The sequence below is a fragment of the Dreissena polymorpha genome, chromosome 1 (genome assembly GCF_020536995.1).
Source record: "Dreissena polymorpha isolate Duluth1 chromosome 1, UMN_Dpol_1.0, whole genome shotgun sequence".
NCBI classification, from domain to species: domain Eukaryota; kingdom Metazoa; phylum Mollusca; class Bivalvia; order Myida; family Dreissenidae; genus Dreissena; species Dreissena polymorpha.
Genome location: NC_068355.1, coordinates 164938328 through 164954611, shown reverse-complemented (window position 1 = coordinate 164954611; position 16284 = coordinate 164938328). Strand labels below are relative to the sequence as shown.

At 41.4% G+C, this 16284-nt stretch overlaps 2 protein-coding genes across 4 annotated transcripts; one reads left to right on the top strand and one right to left on the bottom strand.

Annotated features, from left to right (window-relative positions):
* Positions 1–66: 66 nt before the first annotated feature.
* LOC127859316 (uncharacterized) lies at positions 67–7463 on the bottom strand. Of its 2 annotated transcripts, none has more exons than XM_052396601.1 (4): positions 7357–7463; positions 4901–5033; positions 1581–1732; positions 67–422 (listed from the first exon to the last, which is right to left on the bottom strand). In XM_052396601.1, the coding sequence occupies exons 1-4, from the start codon at positions 7361–7363 to the stop codon at positions 328–330; spliced, it is 387 nt and encodes a 128-aa protein (XP_052252561.1). In that variant the 5' UTR covers positions 7364–7463; the 3' UTR covers positions 67–327. The 2 variants fall into 2 exon arrangements, with proteins under 2 accessions (XP_052252561.1, XP_052252550.1); XM_052396590.1 differs by lacking the exon at positions 7357–7463 and adding an exon at positions 6098–6203.
* Positions 7464–7679: 216 nt separating this feature from the next.
* Positions 7680–14876, top strand: LOC127859304 (uncharacterized). Of its 2 annotated transcripts, none has more exons than XM_052396571.1 (5): positions 7680–7843; positions 8931–9042; positions 12491–12612; positions 13751–13825; positions 14058–14876. In XM_052396571.1, exons 1-5 carry the CDS (start codon positions 7786–7788, stop codon positions 14609–14611), a joined length of 921 nt encoding a protein of 306 aa, XP_052252531.1. In that variant the 5' UTR covers positions 7680–7785; the 3' UTR covers positions 14612–14876. The 2 variants fall into 2 exon arrangements, with proteins under 2 accessions (XP_052252531.1, XP_052252542.1); XM_052396582.1 differs by having other exon boundaries at positions 7816–7843; positions 8931–9051.
* The last annotated feature ends 1408 nt before the right edge of the window (positions 14877–16284 follow it).

Below are 16284 nucleotides of genomic sequence, written 5' to 3'. Positions count from 1 at the left end.
GGTAATTAAAATAAATAATAGTAGCTAGAATTATGAGTATATTTTTTTTCAAAGTTAACAAAGTGGTAAAATTAATCGATTATATTATAGTACTAATATATATCATGTATATATACGTAACATTCAAGAAACTTTAGATTCATTCATTCGCAGATCTACGTTATTTTGTTCGTTTATTCATATTAATTTAAAAAGCAGACATCCATAGTTTTGGTCAACAGTATCGGGTTACTATAGTATACAGTTAACAGATTTTAACCCAAATATTCTGTTTCAATTCCGATGACATCTTTCGTTTTCTAATTTTTGTTTCTTCATGTCGACGGGTTAGGACTGATGAGACAGGGGTTGAGTCCTGTAGGCACCGGTGGGTGGCTTTGATGTCTGAGTTGTCGCGCTGATGGTGTTGTAGTTTGGGGCCACTGCAATTATAGTAATTAAGATATCATTTCTTTACAATCATATAGATATATTGTCAGTTTCTTACATTCGTCTTTAAAATCATGTTATGCAATACGCCAATGTTTGTTGTAAGGAATGTTATTAAGAAATAGTAAACCCCACTGAGGTCCCTATGACATTATATAGTGACCAGCCAGGCAGCCACAAACCGTATATGGACCGAAGCCGTAGGCTGCGGTCCATATACAGTTTTGGGCTGCCTGTCTGGTCACTATAATGCCATTGGGACCGAAGTGGGGTTTATTGTTTCTTATATTACACCGAAGAGTGTCCCCTGTATCATTGTACAGTGTTGTACCGGCTTTCCGTACTTTTATTTTTCAAGCAAATGAATGCGCAAACGATGACGTATACTGTGTGACGTAGTGTCTCTGACGAAACATTCCAGTTGGAGCTTAATTCTCTGGATGTTAAGGACATGTCGGACGTGGTGTGTTTTTTTTTAACAGATATTTGTTTAAGGCATCGAACGAATGCAAAACGTATTTCGGATTGTGTGTTTATCATACATAATGTAAACTTCGATAGGAATACAATAAAATAGTGTGATTTAAAATAAGTTTCGATAAAGGGATGGAAGAATTGAAAATTGAAGTGAATATCGTTTCGACTTTAATGTTATAAACATGGCATTAATGTTGGCATTGAGGTAAGCGTGTCGTTTATTCAAAATTACGTTGTTTTTTTACTATTGTTAAAGCTGAAATAGTGTCAATGCTGCTCAATAAAACGCTTTGAACAACGCAGTGCACAGTTAGTGGTGTATAACCCCGAACGGTCCATATACAAAAAATAGTGACCGGTCCATATACTCGTAGGTTCCTCTATCGCATTTTACAGACTTAAACCGGTCATATAGATATAGAAGGACCAATATCTCTGAGGTGTAAAATATGTATACGTTCTGTTAGGAATACATTCCAGAGTTATAAAGTGATTTCGATAAATGTTGAATGAGCCTCGCTCTTAGAGAAAAATACACTAAAAGAGGAAAGTGTTGTCCATGATAAGCCTATGCGGACTTCATAGGCTAATCTGCAACGACACTTTACGAAAATGCTTTAAGCCAAAGATTTATTAATAGTGTTTATAAATAAGACCTGTCCAATCAGACTGACCTGTGTTCGATCCTGCTGTTGTTATATACACGCCCCTGGATCGAACTCTGTTCTGGTAGACCGGACAACATGCGCAGAAACAGCAGGACACTATGGAGATTCCGATCAGAAACAGCAAGCCCAACACGCCACCAACAATAAGACCTATGTGGCTGAAATATGAGGGGACAAATAACTAAAGGTTGTGTATAGGTGCGAAAAACATTTGGATTCAAATATACGCAATAACTTTTTAAATAAAAACCATTTAATAAAACACAATTTTGGAACAAAAGGCGGATACATGTTTGCGTTGTGCAATCGAAGTTAAAGAATAGATTTTCAGCCATATGAATACTTTTCGCTGTCTGAAATCTAGCCAATAAGAAACGGTGGATTTGCTTCCATGAGAAAGCTGATGCTATCGGGCCGATATCGCTCTGCTGGGCCGATATGACCTCTCGGCCCAGTTTGCCCTGTAAATTATCTTCGTATACAGGTCTATAGTAAATCACTGATGGCGAGCACATAAAATGTAAATTACATGTATATATAAATATTTTAACAAAAGGCCGATATCCTAATTTGAAAACAAATGTCGTTTTATTTTAAATACTTGACTAAAACACATGTTTAATTCGTTGTTGTTTCTTTTTCAGTTGTTACTCGCTTATCTACCGCATGAACTGTCTGTAATGTAGTGTATATCACATTTATGTTATTTTATAAAAACAAAGTGCATATAACATTTCTTATGCACTTTAGTAACGTGGCTTGTATTTCCAGAATATAAGTCATAGAGGAACAACCAAATACACTTATGCAAAACATATATTCAAACATTTGTGTACGTAGATAAGGTGATACTACAAATATCCCTTGGTTTAAACTTATTTATTACGACATAGTAACATATTCACAAGTTACATGACATTGACATATGATTGGGCTGAAAGGCGAACCTTATTGGAGCCCTCTCCCGATAAATAATATATTTATGCATGACATTATGTCATGCCGTCGTAGTAAATTGACAATACAAGATGCAAAAAGCAACTTACAAGTCCAAAAAACATAATACAGAATGCAACGTATATACAAGTCCACTTACATTGATGGAAAGAAACACAAGCAATTTTACAGGGGAAAAGAAATAGAAATTGATGGGGGGGGGGTGGAGGAAACATAAACAGAAAAATAGTATTGATTTCGAGGTTGTATACGGTCATGTAGAAATTTATGGAGAAGAAGAGTTGCAGAGAAAAGAAAATGGATGGCGGCTAGAATCTCTTGGTTGATTTTATGAAGCGCTGAACATGGTGAAATATGATACAATTTTCATCGACAGAAAGCGAAGGATCACCAAACAGAAAAACATATAGTGATGGAGAACATATCTGCGATACACTATTTATAAGCTGACCTCGTTCTACACTGAACGTAGCACAATGAAAGAAAAAGTGGTTGCAGTCTTCAATTTCGTCACAAGAATTGCAGTTAGGCGAGTCATTAATGTTTTTTTCTAAAAAAGATGGGCAGCATGAGAACTATAATTGGAGCGAAGACGTGTATGTAAAATTTGAAGATTTCGCGGCCCATGGTAAAAATGTTTTGGACTACTGGAAGGTTCAGTGTAAGTATTCAACATATTTTTATATGCGGCAATAGATGATGCATTTTGAATATGACTTGGCAAGGAATTGAAACTGGCGATGGTTGAGGGTAGAAATGTGTTCTTATAGAATGATGTTCGGAACTTGACGTTTTGAATGTAGCTTCTATTTCTTAAAGAGTACGGGACAGACTGACCTTCTGTAAGCGGAACAAGGTTATCAAGGTAATCAGGAACATGCGAAATTTTCATTTTGTAAAACATAATGAGTTTGTGTTTATTTCGCCTAGATTCTAAAGATTCCCAACCGATTTCTGATTGAAGTATTTCAATAGATACTAGTCTGTCAGAATTACACCTAAGTGTTTGTGAGAAGAAACCTCTTTAATTGGAGTGTTATTCATAATGAGTGTAGGGTGAGCATGGTCGTGTGTGCTTCTAGATGTAAGCAAAGATTCTGTTTTGTTCGGATTGAAAATTACAAGCCATTTAGACGCCCAGACGGATATTGTGTGTAGATCATCGTTTAGAGTGTTTGCGGCAAGAGTTAGATTTTCGACAATGATTGAGAGTGAGGTATCATCAGCAAATAATCTAATGTTTGCACAAATGTCATTAACAATGTCATTGATGTAGATGAGGAATAACAAGGGACCTAGTATAGAGCCCTGGGGGACACTGGCAGGTACGACATTCCACTAAGAACAGGAACCTGGTAGGACAACTCATTGTCTACGGTTGGAAAGATACGATTTAAACCAAGTTAGCATAATGTTAGATATTCCAATTTCGTTTAATTTAAAAATTAGGCCGTCATGCCACACTCTATCAAAAGCTTTTGATATATCGCAAAAGACTACTCTGACCTCTTTCCCCGAATTCACAGCTTTGGCAAACATATTATAAAGATACGTTAATTGGTTTGTTGTGGAATCGCGAGGTAAAAAACCCGATTGGTACGGCGTTAGGATATTGTAGTCATACAGGTAATTGAACGTATGCTTGAAAACTATATTTTCGAAGGCTTTTCCAATTGTATTTAGTAATGATATTGGACGGTAGTTATTTACCATACTCGGGCCGACGGATTTAAAAATTGGACAAACATTTGCGTCTTTCCAAATTGACAGGAAGGATCCCGTGCGAAGGGAATAGTTGAAGAGCGTACTCAAAGGATCAGGCAATTCTAAGAACATTTCAAGGAGCAATCGATTATTTAGTCCATCAGGACCAAAAGCTTTTTCTAGAGGTAATCCCTTTAGAACTAGTTCTACTTCACATGGTTCAAGAATAAGTTAAGAATAAATATCCCTTTATGTGTACATGTTTAACAGCGTGCGTCGAATGATCTACCTTGATCGAATAGTTTTTAATTCAAGAATATTGATTGTCAATCATCGGTTATTGCGTATTTTTAATACATTTAATCTTGAGATGTACATATAGGCCGCTCTCTGTGAACAGGGGGTTTAATGCATGTGCGTAAAGTGTCGTCCCAGATTAGTCTGTTCAGTCCGCACAGGCTAATCAGAGACGACTCTTTCCGCTTTAATGGTATTTTTCGTTTTAAGAAAGTCTTTTCTTTGCAAAAATCTAGTTTAGGCGGAAAGTGTCGAAAGTGCAGACAGCACAGGCTAATCTGGGACGACACTTAACGCACATGCATTATACCCTTTTCATCCTTTTTACAGAGCGCAACTCTATATAATTGTTAGACAAATCAAAGTACCTTGTGTAGCAGCAGTACCTATCGTTGTACACGCCACAGCATCCGCTATACGGGCAATACAAGGTGACGTAATAGCCGGCCCGGTCATAAAAGTGACATGTCTCTGCAGCCCCTACCAACGACCGCTGGCTCACTGGGGAAAGAAAACGAGACACGTTCTAGGATGACCGGGCTTAATGTATGTGCATAAAGTGTCGTCCGCACAGGATTATCATAGATGACACTTTCCGCTGTTATGAAAGTTTTCATTTAGAGGAGGTCTTTTGAAAACGAAATCCAGTCTGGACGGAAAGTGTCGCCATTGATTAGCTTGTGAGGACTGCAGAGGCTTATCTGGGATGACACTTTACGAACATGCAGTGTCTTCTGAACGAGGCCGAAGTAGTAGTTGTGGTGGTGGTGGTGGTGGTGGTGGTGGTGGTGGTGGTGGTGGTGGTGGTGGTGGTGGTGGTGGTGGTGGTGGTGGTGGTGGTGGCGGTGGCGGTAGCGGTGGCGGTGGCGGTGGCGGCGGCGGCGGTGGCGGTGGTGCTGCTGCTGCTGCCTAGCGATCGGAAGGTCACGGGTTCGTACAAGCTGAACATATATATTACGCGCATCGTTTTATAATTTTCCTGATTTTCCTGTGTTTCGTCCTTACGTCTGTCCGTCTGGATGATGTTTGCGTCACGCATAACCCAAGTCGTGTTGCTGCAATAGATATAAACATTGCACACCTATTAACCAGCATGTGAACCTGTGCACCTCTACACTTTTGTTCTTTTTAAAAAATAGTTTCTTTTTCATGTTTCGACATGACCGGAACTTAATGACAATTTTTATTGTGTGTCGATCGTAACTCAATAAGTATTGCTGCTATAAATGGATTAAACAGAAAAAACATAATTATCAAACATAACGTGAACTTGCGCACATTCATATTTTGTTTCGTTATTTGTTTTTTACAAAAAAGTCATGGCAGTTTCTTAGCAAAAACAACAAGATTTCTTAGCTTACTTTGCGGAAAAATAAAAAAAATAAAAATCGTACAGATAAAAGTAAAATGCAGTGTCAACCGTATTTAACTACACGCATATCTAGTTTTCATGAAATACCGAAAATAGCACAGGTGCAAGAATTTTCAAGCACTCATAAACAGAAAAAGAATAGTATTATTCAAATCTTAAAAGATTCTTCTAAATCTGTAAATTAAACACTTACAAAGAGTTAAAAGTATCCCCGCCAAGTATTGGGCTGCGTACATGGCCATTTTGTTCCGACACGGATGTTTTACCAAACGAGAGCTTACAAACGTCCGGTCACAACGAGATATACCGGTAAGATATGACACTTGATCAAATGAGCCGCGCTCTGTGAAAACGGGATTTAATGCATGTGCGTAAAGCGTCGTCCCAGATTAGCCTGTGCAGATTGCTATCCAGGGACGACACTTTCCGCCTTAACCGGATTTTTGCTAATAAAAGACTTCATTTGAACAGAAAATACAATAAAAGCGGAAAGTGTCGTCCCTGATTAGCCTGTGCGGACCGCACAGGTTAATCTGGGACGACACTTTACGCATATGCATTAAACCCCCTTTTCTCAGAGCACGGATCAAATATTAATGTGTTGCTGTTGGAAATTATAATATCCGAACTAGTGTCGTTTTTAAAGTGTTAGTTTTGTATTCTTAAAAGTCGTTTCCAAACAATGTTATGTTAAGAAAGAAAATTAGTTTAAGTAAGAATTAATGTTTAAAGCGGGTATACACCATTTAGTTAGTTACATTTCTGTTGCTCGACCCAACCCCATGAATATGAACGAGTTTGATTGTAAATATTAATAATCTGCTTTTGAAATCCTATTCGTTTATATGTTGGTGCGCTCTCTTCCGAACTTTTAATTCTAGTTGGTTATTCTAGTTGGGTACATATCAACGTTTTCTCTATTTTTGTATAACAACCGCAAACAACGCTATGAAATGTGCAAGGATGAACAAGAAAAGAAGATTTACGGCGTTGATGTTGATATTTGTTTGTGTTGGTAACAAATAATTCGTTATATTAAACAGATCAAAAATCGCGGATGTTATTTTGTGTGCGCAGTTCTAAGATGCGTCACAGACACATCAATGGTGGTGTTTGGCGGCAATTTTGTTGACTTAATCGTCATTATAAATAACTTTTGATAGTGTATCTATTAACGAAACACATATATAATATATTATAATGAAATAAAAATAAATCATAACCGGCCAAACGCGAATCATCCATTCACATTTCAGATATATTTAAGCGCGTTCTTTGACCAGACATGTTTAAGTGGTTCGCCGTTCACAACTTATTTACTCTATTATTTATATAACCGTGATTCATCGTGAACATGCTATATATATCGGTACAGTTGATGGCTTGATTACAATTCAATAAATAAAACTTGTATCTATCTGTTTGTAAACACATGAATACTCTTTTATTTACCTGCCATGCGTGCACAATAACAATTTAAGACGCCGCGTATCTTCTTTTAAGATAATTCTGGTCAAATGATAATTTCCCTTTTCTCGTATATGTTTGCTGTTTGAACATCGAACTAATCGAATTAAAACTTAAAGTGCTCTCAAGTGACTTTAATGACAAAAATTGCAGTGAAAACTGCACTACATATTTGCAAATCACTTTAGCGTTACATTGTTTTAACGATTAAACAAATACTTCATTCGTTCACATACATTCAGTATATGAGTAAGTGGTAATTCCCCAGTTGTAAAACAAATAAGAATAAGCATCATATGATAAGTGGCTATTCAAGTCTATAATTGTCTATTTCCTTGAAAATTGATCACATGAAAAGGAAACTAACAGGATGTTTACGCAGATAATATCTCGTCACAACTATAACTAAATGGGATGTGCACACTAAACTCAGCTCAGTTATTTCTTCTAGTTGTGTTAGGTTTGCAACACGGTAGGTGCGATTTATTTATATTTGAATTTAAGTAAAAAATGTAGCGCGCTCTGTGAAAATGGGGTTTAATGCATGTGCGTAAAGTGTCGTCCCAGATTAGACAGTACAGTCCACAAATCAGGGACGACACTTTCCTCTTTAATGATAGTTTATGTTTAAAGAAAATCTCTTCTAAGCGAAATTCCAGTTAAGACGAAAAGTGTCGTCCCTGATTAGCCTGTGCGGACTGCTAATGCTACTCTTGGACGACTCTTAACGTACATGCCTATAATACTTGAAAGAGCGGTTGGCAGTATACAGAGAAAGACATGCCATAAACCTTCTTTTCACAGAGCACGACCTTTATATAAGTCTGCCGATGCTAGTTATTATGCTTGTGATTTTCAAGATTAACTTTCAATGGGAACTTAGTAGGTGATTGCAACTTCAACAAAATGACTTACTGGTTGGAATTCTAGAGTTAATATTGACGAACATCTTTCCATATCATCATTGATATTTGGTCTTAAACATGAGCCGAACTCTGTGAAAACTTGGTTTCATGCGTTCGCTTAAAATGTCGTCGCAAATTAGCCTGTGTAGTCCGCACTGGCTTATCAGAAACGAGACTTTCCGATAGGAATTTTTCGTTTAAATGAAGTCTCTTCTAAACGAAAAGACAGTTCAAGCGGAAAGTGTAATCCCAAATTAGCCTGTGCGGACTGCAATTCTTTTCTGAGACGACGATTTACGCAAATGCATTAAGCCCAGTTTCCCAGAACGAGGCTTTTATCTTCACGAACTTCTAGTATTACATATTATGTATAGTTATTTTAGATATTCTGTGTTTCTCTTCACCCTTTCCCACTCAGAGGCAAAGTGAAACTTGCTATGTGCAAGAAGCATAAAACCAGAACAGCCTGCCAGTGACTCGCAGTCAGGTCAGGTTTTATGCTGTTTGCTGCTCATTAGTATCTAAGATTGGAAATGAAGCCTTTAAGACTTATATCAAGAAACAAAGGTCTTCAATTAGATATAACTTTCTGAGAGACTACAAACACGTCAAAATATGTATCTAAGTGGGAGAGGGTTAACTGATTGGCTTCAGTTCTCGCTGATGTAAACTGCACCTACATTGATTCCCTCGGCCAACACCGGACCAAGACATGCAAGGTTGCCTGCTGTGATACTCCGCACCAGGACTTGTGTTGTGGACCCAAGTGAGCTATGTTTGTATCCCCAGTCAGGTCACAGGCATGCACACACCAGTTTTGTTATGGGATGCTTTTTGTATTTGCGCCGCACTCTGGGAAAATGGGGCCTAATGAATGTTGGTTAAGTGTCTCCCCAGACTAGCCATGTGTGGACTGCACAGGCAAGTCTGGTGGGTAAAGTATCTCCCCAGACTGGCCATGTGTGGACTGCACAGGCAAGTCTGGTGGGTAAAGTGTCGCTCGAGACTAGCCATGTGTGAACTGCACAGGCAAGTCTGGTGGGTAAAGTGTCGCTCGAGACTAGCCATGTGTGAACTGCACAGGCAAGTCTGGTGGGTAAAGTGTCTCCTCAGACTGGCCATGTGTGAACTGCACAGGCAAGTCTGGTGGGTAAAGTGTCGCTCGAGACTAGCCATGCGTGGACTGCACAGGCAAGTCTGGTGGGTAAAGTGTCGCCCCAGACTGGCCATGTGTGAACTACACAGGCAAGTCTGGTGGGTAAAGTGTCGCTCGAGACTGGCCATGTGTGGACTGCACAGGCAAGTCTGGTGGGTAAAGTGTCTCCCCAGACTGGCCATGTGTGGACTGCACAGGCAAGGCTGGTGTGTAAAGTGTCGCCCCAGACTGGCCAAGTGTGGACTGCACAGGAAAGTCTGGTGGGTAAAGTGTCTCCCCAGACTGGACATGTGTGAACTGCACAGGCAAGTCTGGTGGGTAAAGTGTCGCTCGAGACTGGCCATGTGTGGACTGCACAGGCAAGTCTGGTGGGTAAAGTATCTCCCCAGACTGGCCATGTGTGGACTGCACAGGCAAGTCTGGTGAGTAAAGTGTCGCTCGAGACTAGCCATGTGTGAACTGCACAGGCAAGTCTGGTGGGTAAAGTGTCTCCTCAGACTGGCCATGTGTGAACTGCACAGGCAAGTCTGGTGGGTAAAGTGTCGCTCGAGACTAGCCATGTGTGGACTGCACAGGCAAGTCTGGTGGGTAAAGTGTCGCCCCAGACTGGCCATGTGTGAACTACACAGGCAAGTCTGGTGGGTAAAGTGTCGCTCGAGACTGGCCATGTGTGGACTGCACAGGCAAGTCTGGTGGGTAAAGTGTCTCCCCAGACTGGCCATGTGTGGACTACACAGGCAAGGCTGGTGGGTAAAGTGTCGCCCCAGACTGGCCATGTGTGGACTGCTCAGGAAAGTCTGGTGGGTAAAGTGTCTCCCCAGACTGGACATGTGTGAACTGCACAGGCAAGTCTGGTGGGTAAAGTGTCGCTCGAGACTAGCCATGTGTGGACTGCACAGGCAAGTCTGGTGGGTAAAATGTCTCCCCAGACTGGCCATGTGTGAACTGCACAGTCAAGTCTGGTGGATGAAGTGGCGCCCCAGACTGGCCATGTGTGAACTGCACAGGCAAGTCTGGTGGGTAAAGTGTCGCTGGAGACTAGCCATGTGTGGACTGCACAGGCTAGTCTGGTGGGTAAAGTGTCTCCCCAGACTGGCCATGTGTGAACTGCACAGGCAAGTCTGCAGGGTAAAGTGTCGCTCGAGATTAGCCATGTGTGGACTGCACAGGCAAGTCTGGTGGGTAAAGTGTCGCCCCAGACTGGCCATGTGTGAACTGCACATGCAAGTCTGGTAGGTAAAGTGTCGCTCGAGACTAGCCATGTGTGAACTGCACAGGCAGTGGGTAAAGTGTCTCCACAGACTGGCCATGTGTGGACTGCACAGGCAAGTCTGGTGGGTAAAGTGTCGCCCCAGACTGGCCATGTGTGGACTGCACAGGCAAGTCTGGTGGGTTAAGTGTCTCCCCAGACTGGCCATGTGTAAACTGCACAGGCAAGTCTGGTGGGTAAAGTGTCTCCCCAGACTGGCCATGTGTGAACTGCACAGGCAAGTCTGGGGGGTAAAGTGTCGCTCGAGACTAGCCATGTGTGGACTGCACAGGCAAGTCTGGTGGGTAAAGTGTCGCCCCAGACTGGCCATGTCTGAACTGCACAGGCAAGTCTGGTGGGTAAAGTGTCACCCCAGACTAGCCATGTGTGGACTGCACAGGCAAGTCTGGTGGGTAAAGTGTCGCTCGAAACTAGTCATGTGTGGACTTCACAGGCAAGTCTGGTGGGTAAAGGGTCTCCCCAGACTGGCCATGTGTGAACTGCACAGGCAAGTCTGGTGGGTGAAGTGTCGCTCCAGACTCGCTATGTGTGAACTGCACAGGCAAGTCTGGTGGGTAAAGTGTCGCTCGAGACTAGCCATGTGTGGACTGCACAGGCAAGTCTGGTGGGTAAAGTGTCTCCCCAGACTGGCCATGTGTGAACTGCACAGGCAAGTCCGGTGGGTAAAGTGTCGCTCGAGACTGGCCATGTGTGGACTGCACAGGCAAGTCTGTTGGGTAAAGTGTCGCTCGAGACTAGCCATGTGTGAACTGCACAGGCAAGTCTGGTGGGTAAAGTGTTTCCCCAGACTGGCCATGTGTGAACTGCACAGGCAAGTCTGGTGGGTTAAGTGTCTCCCCAGACGGGCCATGTGTGAACTGCACAGGCAAGTCTGGTGGGTAAAGTGTCGCTCGAGACTGGCCATGTGTGAACTGCACAGGCAAGTCTGGTGGGTAAAGTGTCGCTCGAGACTGGTCATGTGTGAATTGCACAGGCAAGTCTGGTGGGTAAAGTGTCGCTCGAGACTGGCCATGTGTGAACTGCACAGGCAAGTCTGGTGGGTTAAGTGTCGCCCCAGACTAGCCATGTGTGGACTGCACAGGCAAGTCTGGTGGGTAAAGTGTCGCTCGAGACTGGCCATGTGTGGACTGCACAGGCAAGTCTGGTGGGTAAAGTGTCGCTCGAGAATAGCCATGTGTGTACTGCACAGGCAAGTCTTGTGGGTAAAGTGTCGCTCGAGACTAGCCATGTGTGAACTGCACAGGCAAGTCTGGTGGGTAAAGTGTCACCCCAGACTAGCCATGTGTGGACTGCACAGACAAGTCTGGTGGGTAAAGTGTCGCTCGAGACTGGCCATGTGTGAACTGCACAGGCAAGTCTGGTGGGTAAAGTGTCTCCCCAGACTGGCCATGTGTGAACTGCACAGGCAAGTCTGGTGGGTAAAGTGTCTCCCCAGACTGGCCATGTGTGAACTGCACAGGCAAGTCTGGTGGGTAAAGTGTCGCTCGAGACTAGCCATGTGTGGAACTGCACAGGCACATATGGGACCAAACTTTACGGATATGCATAAAGACCCGTTTTCCCAGATTGAGGCTCGTTTACAAATCATGTTTTCCCTCTTCATCGGACTCTGCAACATTACACATTTCCAATGCAATATTTATTGATTGATTTTATACTTGGTGTGCATTTAAATTTCGTGCTAGCAGTTGGCTGGAATGTTTGTGTTTACATTAGTTTACGTTAGACGAGCGTATTATTAAACTTGTACTGTTTTATGTTTATACACCTCTGTCTCATCTATTTCAGGGATCTCGCGTGGATTGCAATTGCTGGTGTTTTCAGCTTCATATTTGTTGTTGCCGTAATAGCCGTAATAATACACTGTTGCGCTGTACGACGTCGTCATAGTTACGATCTTATCAAAACAGGTATGGAAATTTGGATTAGCGTATTATAATAATGATATGATGGACGAATTCGAAATTACATATAATAAACATATATTCAGAAAATAACGGAATATTGTAATAAATTCAAGGAAATAGCTCTAAGGACAAAGTCATGTTCTATTTATAATATAACTAAGGACAGAGTCATAGAGTCGTGCACTATAAATAGCGTTACGGACAGAGTCTGTTACTATAAATCGCACGTCGACAAAGTAATTTACCAAAAATCGCACCTCGGACATTGTCATGTACTAAAAATAGCACAACGGACAGAATATGGACAGAATCATGTTCTATAAATCGCAGTATGGACAGAGTCGTGTTCTATCAATAGCGCTGCGGGCAGGGTAATATACTATAAATAGCACTACGACATAGAATGTTCATAAGAGTCAAGTCCTATAAAAAGCACTACGGACAGAATCATGTTCTATAGATCGCAATACGGACAGAATCATGTTCTATACATCGCAATATGGACAGAGTCGTGTTCTATCAATAGTGCTGCGGGCAGGGTAATATAATACAAATAGCACTACGACATAGTCATGTACTAGAAATCGCACTTCGGACAGAGTCATCTCCTATAAAAAGCACTACGGACAGAGTCATGCTCTATAAATCGCAATATTGGCAGAATCATGTTCTATACATAGCAATATGGACAGAGTCGTGTTCTATCAATAGCGGTGCGGGCAGGGTATATACTATAAATAGCACTAAGACATAGTCATGTTCTTCACATTAAATTTGTTAATTTACTTTGATCTGTTGACATCGAGAGTATTATGCGTATGTTACGATTACCGATGAAATAGATAATTCTGCATGTGCATGACCGAGAAGAAATGGTGTCAAAAGATTCCGATCGGAATCTGAAAGCAACTGGAGCAACTTATTTTTGTCTTTTTTTAAATATCTTTTGCTGTTATCAATAACTGAGAGGCACTTTAGACATACCTTAAACAAAACCGTTTACTTATTTCTACGAATTAGAAATATCTCTTTTATTTTTCAATGTTTCGTGGTTTAATAACATGTAAGTGGGATTATTTCTACTAGAAAACCATGTTATGAATGCTTCTGTGAATAATAGTAACTAGGTTATTCATGGCAGATTATTCCTACCCGTACGGTTCAACTGGGGATACCAACGTGGTAGTGGTGACCCCGGCTTACCCCTGGGATACAGGTACACATTTAACAGCATCTTATTCTGAAATAGTGTTTTTTTCTCAGGAAGACATAGAGGTATGGCGCAGTAAATTCAAAAAGTGCATTTTAACGAGCGGTTTATGCAAAAAGAAATAATCCTATACATAGTTTGCAATTGGCGACGATTGAAAGGCCATAATTTCGCATCGATTTTGCTTGTGCGCTTTTCCATTCTACCTGTGGGTGACCATTTTTGGCGCGTCTTGTAGATATGGGAAACCAACCACCAGCCGGGCGAGTTGAAGTCAATGTAGAGCCGTATTACCCTGACGACACCGAGCCGCATGTGGTACATGTGGTGCCAGATGTTCAACCGTTCTATCCTGCTGGACGGGTCGACCCATACTTCAATCCAGATATTCAACCGTACAACCCAAACACGGAGCCGTACAACCCAAACACGGAACCCTACAACCCAAACACGGAACCCTACAACCCAAACACGGAACCCTACAACCCAAACACGGAACCCTACAACTCACAACCAGACATGGAACCATATTACCCTCAACCGGACGTGGCACCATACACTCCTGACATTGCGCCATTTTCTGGTAACAACGAGCCGTACAATGACACAGGGCCGTACAGGGGTTACTACGACCCCGCAGGTATGGTTGGACCCCACGGAGGCGACAATGCCCCTTATGGCCATGATTCGGAACCGTATGGTGGGCAACCAGCTGGTTACGCAGGCGACGACACTGAGCCATACGGTGAGCAACCGGCCGGCTATGCGGAAGATGACAATAGCCCTTATTAAAAAGGAACTACTGAATCATACGTCCTGTTGAACTACTTTTACACCTCTACCGTGGGGTTAAATGCGTTTGTACTAGTTTAAAAAAAGACGTTATTTCTTTAACATGTTTTCACGTACCCATCCCTGTCACTATACAAGTGTTGACTTTGATTTGAACTACACAAACACATAAAATATTTGCACGTGTGTTGTTATCTTAAACAGTCATTTGTACGGCTATAACTTCGAATGTGTTTTCGCAATTTGACAATATAAGTTTATAATATATGGACTTTTTTCTGTGAAAAGGGGTTTAATGCAGTGCGCACAGGCTTATCAGGGACGACACTTTCCGCTGTTATGATATTTTTCGTTTCAACAAAGTCTCTTCTTAGCTAAGGTCTTGTTTAGGCGGAAACGGTCGTCCCTTAATAGCCTGTGAAGTCCATGTCCGAATTATATGGTTCAGGTTAATATGGGACGAAACTTTTCGCATATGCATAAAAAACCATATTCACTTAGCACAGCCCATAAGTATTACATTATGATCCTAATAATCAAGATGAAATACGCATGGATGGTCAATATGAGTCGCGTTCTGAGAAAACTGGGCATAATGCATGTGCGTAAAGTGCCGTTGATTGCACAGGCTAATCTGGGACGACACATTACGCACATGCATTATGCCCAGTTTTCTCAGAACACGACTCATATAGATAAGCCCCTGTCTGAAAAAACGGGCTTAATGCATTTTCGTTAAGTGTCGTCCCAGATAAGCCTATGCACTTCACACAGGCTAATCAGGACCTTTACTTTCCCTAACAACAGGTTGTTTGTTAAGAAGAGACTAAGTTTAAACGACAAAATCCATGAAAGCGAAATTTGCCGTCCATGATCAATCCTGGCACCGACTAATCTGGAACGACACTTTACGCACAAGAATTGAGTCCCGTTTCCAACCCCCCCCCCCCCCCCCCAAAAAAAAAACTAGGCTCAAATGTGTTTCTCAATTTTATTACGCAGATAACCGTGCGCCAGCCATTATGTCCACATTGACATTACTAATAGAACGTGACGTTTATGCTTAAATCAAAGGTTAATAATATTGTGTTATTTTTCTCTGGTATTTTATTTTTGAACTGTTGCAAAAACCAAGGTAGAAGTTGACTATTGATCATAACAACAAGTGTGTTTTATTTTGTTCTCATCATAATTTTATGGAAATAACACGTTTGTTGAAAAAAAATGTAGACTGTTTAACGTGAAACAAAAAGCCATTTTACCCTTGTTACTTCCCTTGTAAAAAATATGCTCCAGTCGACATGACCTCACATTGAACCATATGCGCTCAAATGATACCCAAAAGAACTTTAGGAAGCATACATGTTTATGTTTGAGGGACATTTTTAGTTTTGACATCAGCTGAGGTAAATGTTCTGACCAAGTTTCAGGAAGATTTGACTTGCAATGCGACTTTTAGAGTTGTTTGTTTAAACCTAGTAACCTAGTTGATTACCGCTCTTGACTCATTGCAAACTCAGCCAAGATTTGAATATGCCAAATATTTTGACATGACAGTTTCATGACGATTAGAAAATAAATGTAGCCGATATAGCGTTAACAATATTTTACTATAGTCATATAAGAACAACTGCCCCGTCCCTTGGTGGCAATATTTTTCGAAGAGCTACAGC

Bases quoted from the DNA above. Each gene is read 5' to 3' on its own strand.
- LOC127859316 (XM_052396590.1), bottom strand. From the start codon at position 6,146: ATGGCCATGTACGCAGCCCAATACTTGGCGGGGATACTTTTAACTCTT. The intron at 1,733-4,900 runs GTACTTTGATTT...CTCATATTTCAG, and splicing joins AGGTACTGCTGCTACACAAG to CCACATAGGTCTTATTGTTG. The intron at 423-1,580 runs GTCAGTCTGATT...CTATAATTGCAG, and splicing joins AACAGCAGGATCGAACACAG to TGGCCCCAAACTACAACACC.
- LOC127859304 (XM_052396571.1), top strand. From the start codon at position 7,786: ATGTGCACACTAAACTCAGCTCAGTTATTTCTTCTAGTTGTGTTAGGT. The intron at 7,844-8,930 runs GTAGGTGCGATT...GATTGGCTTCAG, and splicing joins TGTGTTAGGTTTGCAACACG to TTCTCGCTGATGTAAACTGC. The intron at 12,613-13,750 runs GTATGGAAATTT...TATTCATGGCAG, and splicing joins TTACGATCTTATCAAAACAG to ATTATTCCTACCCGTACGGT.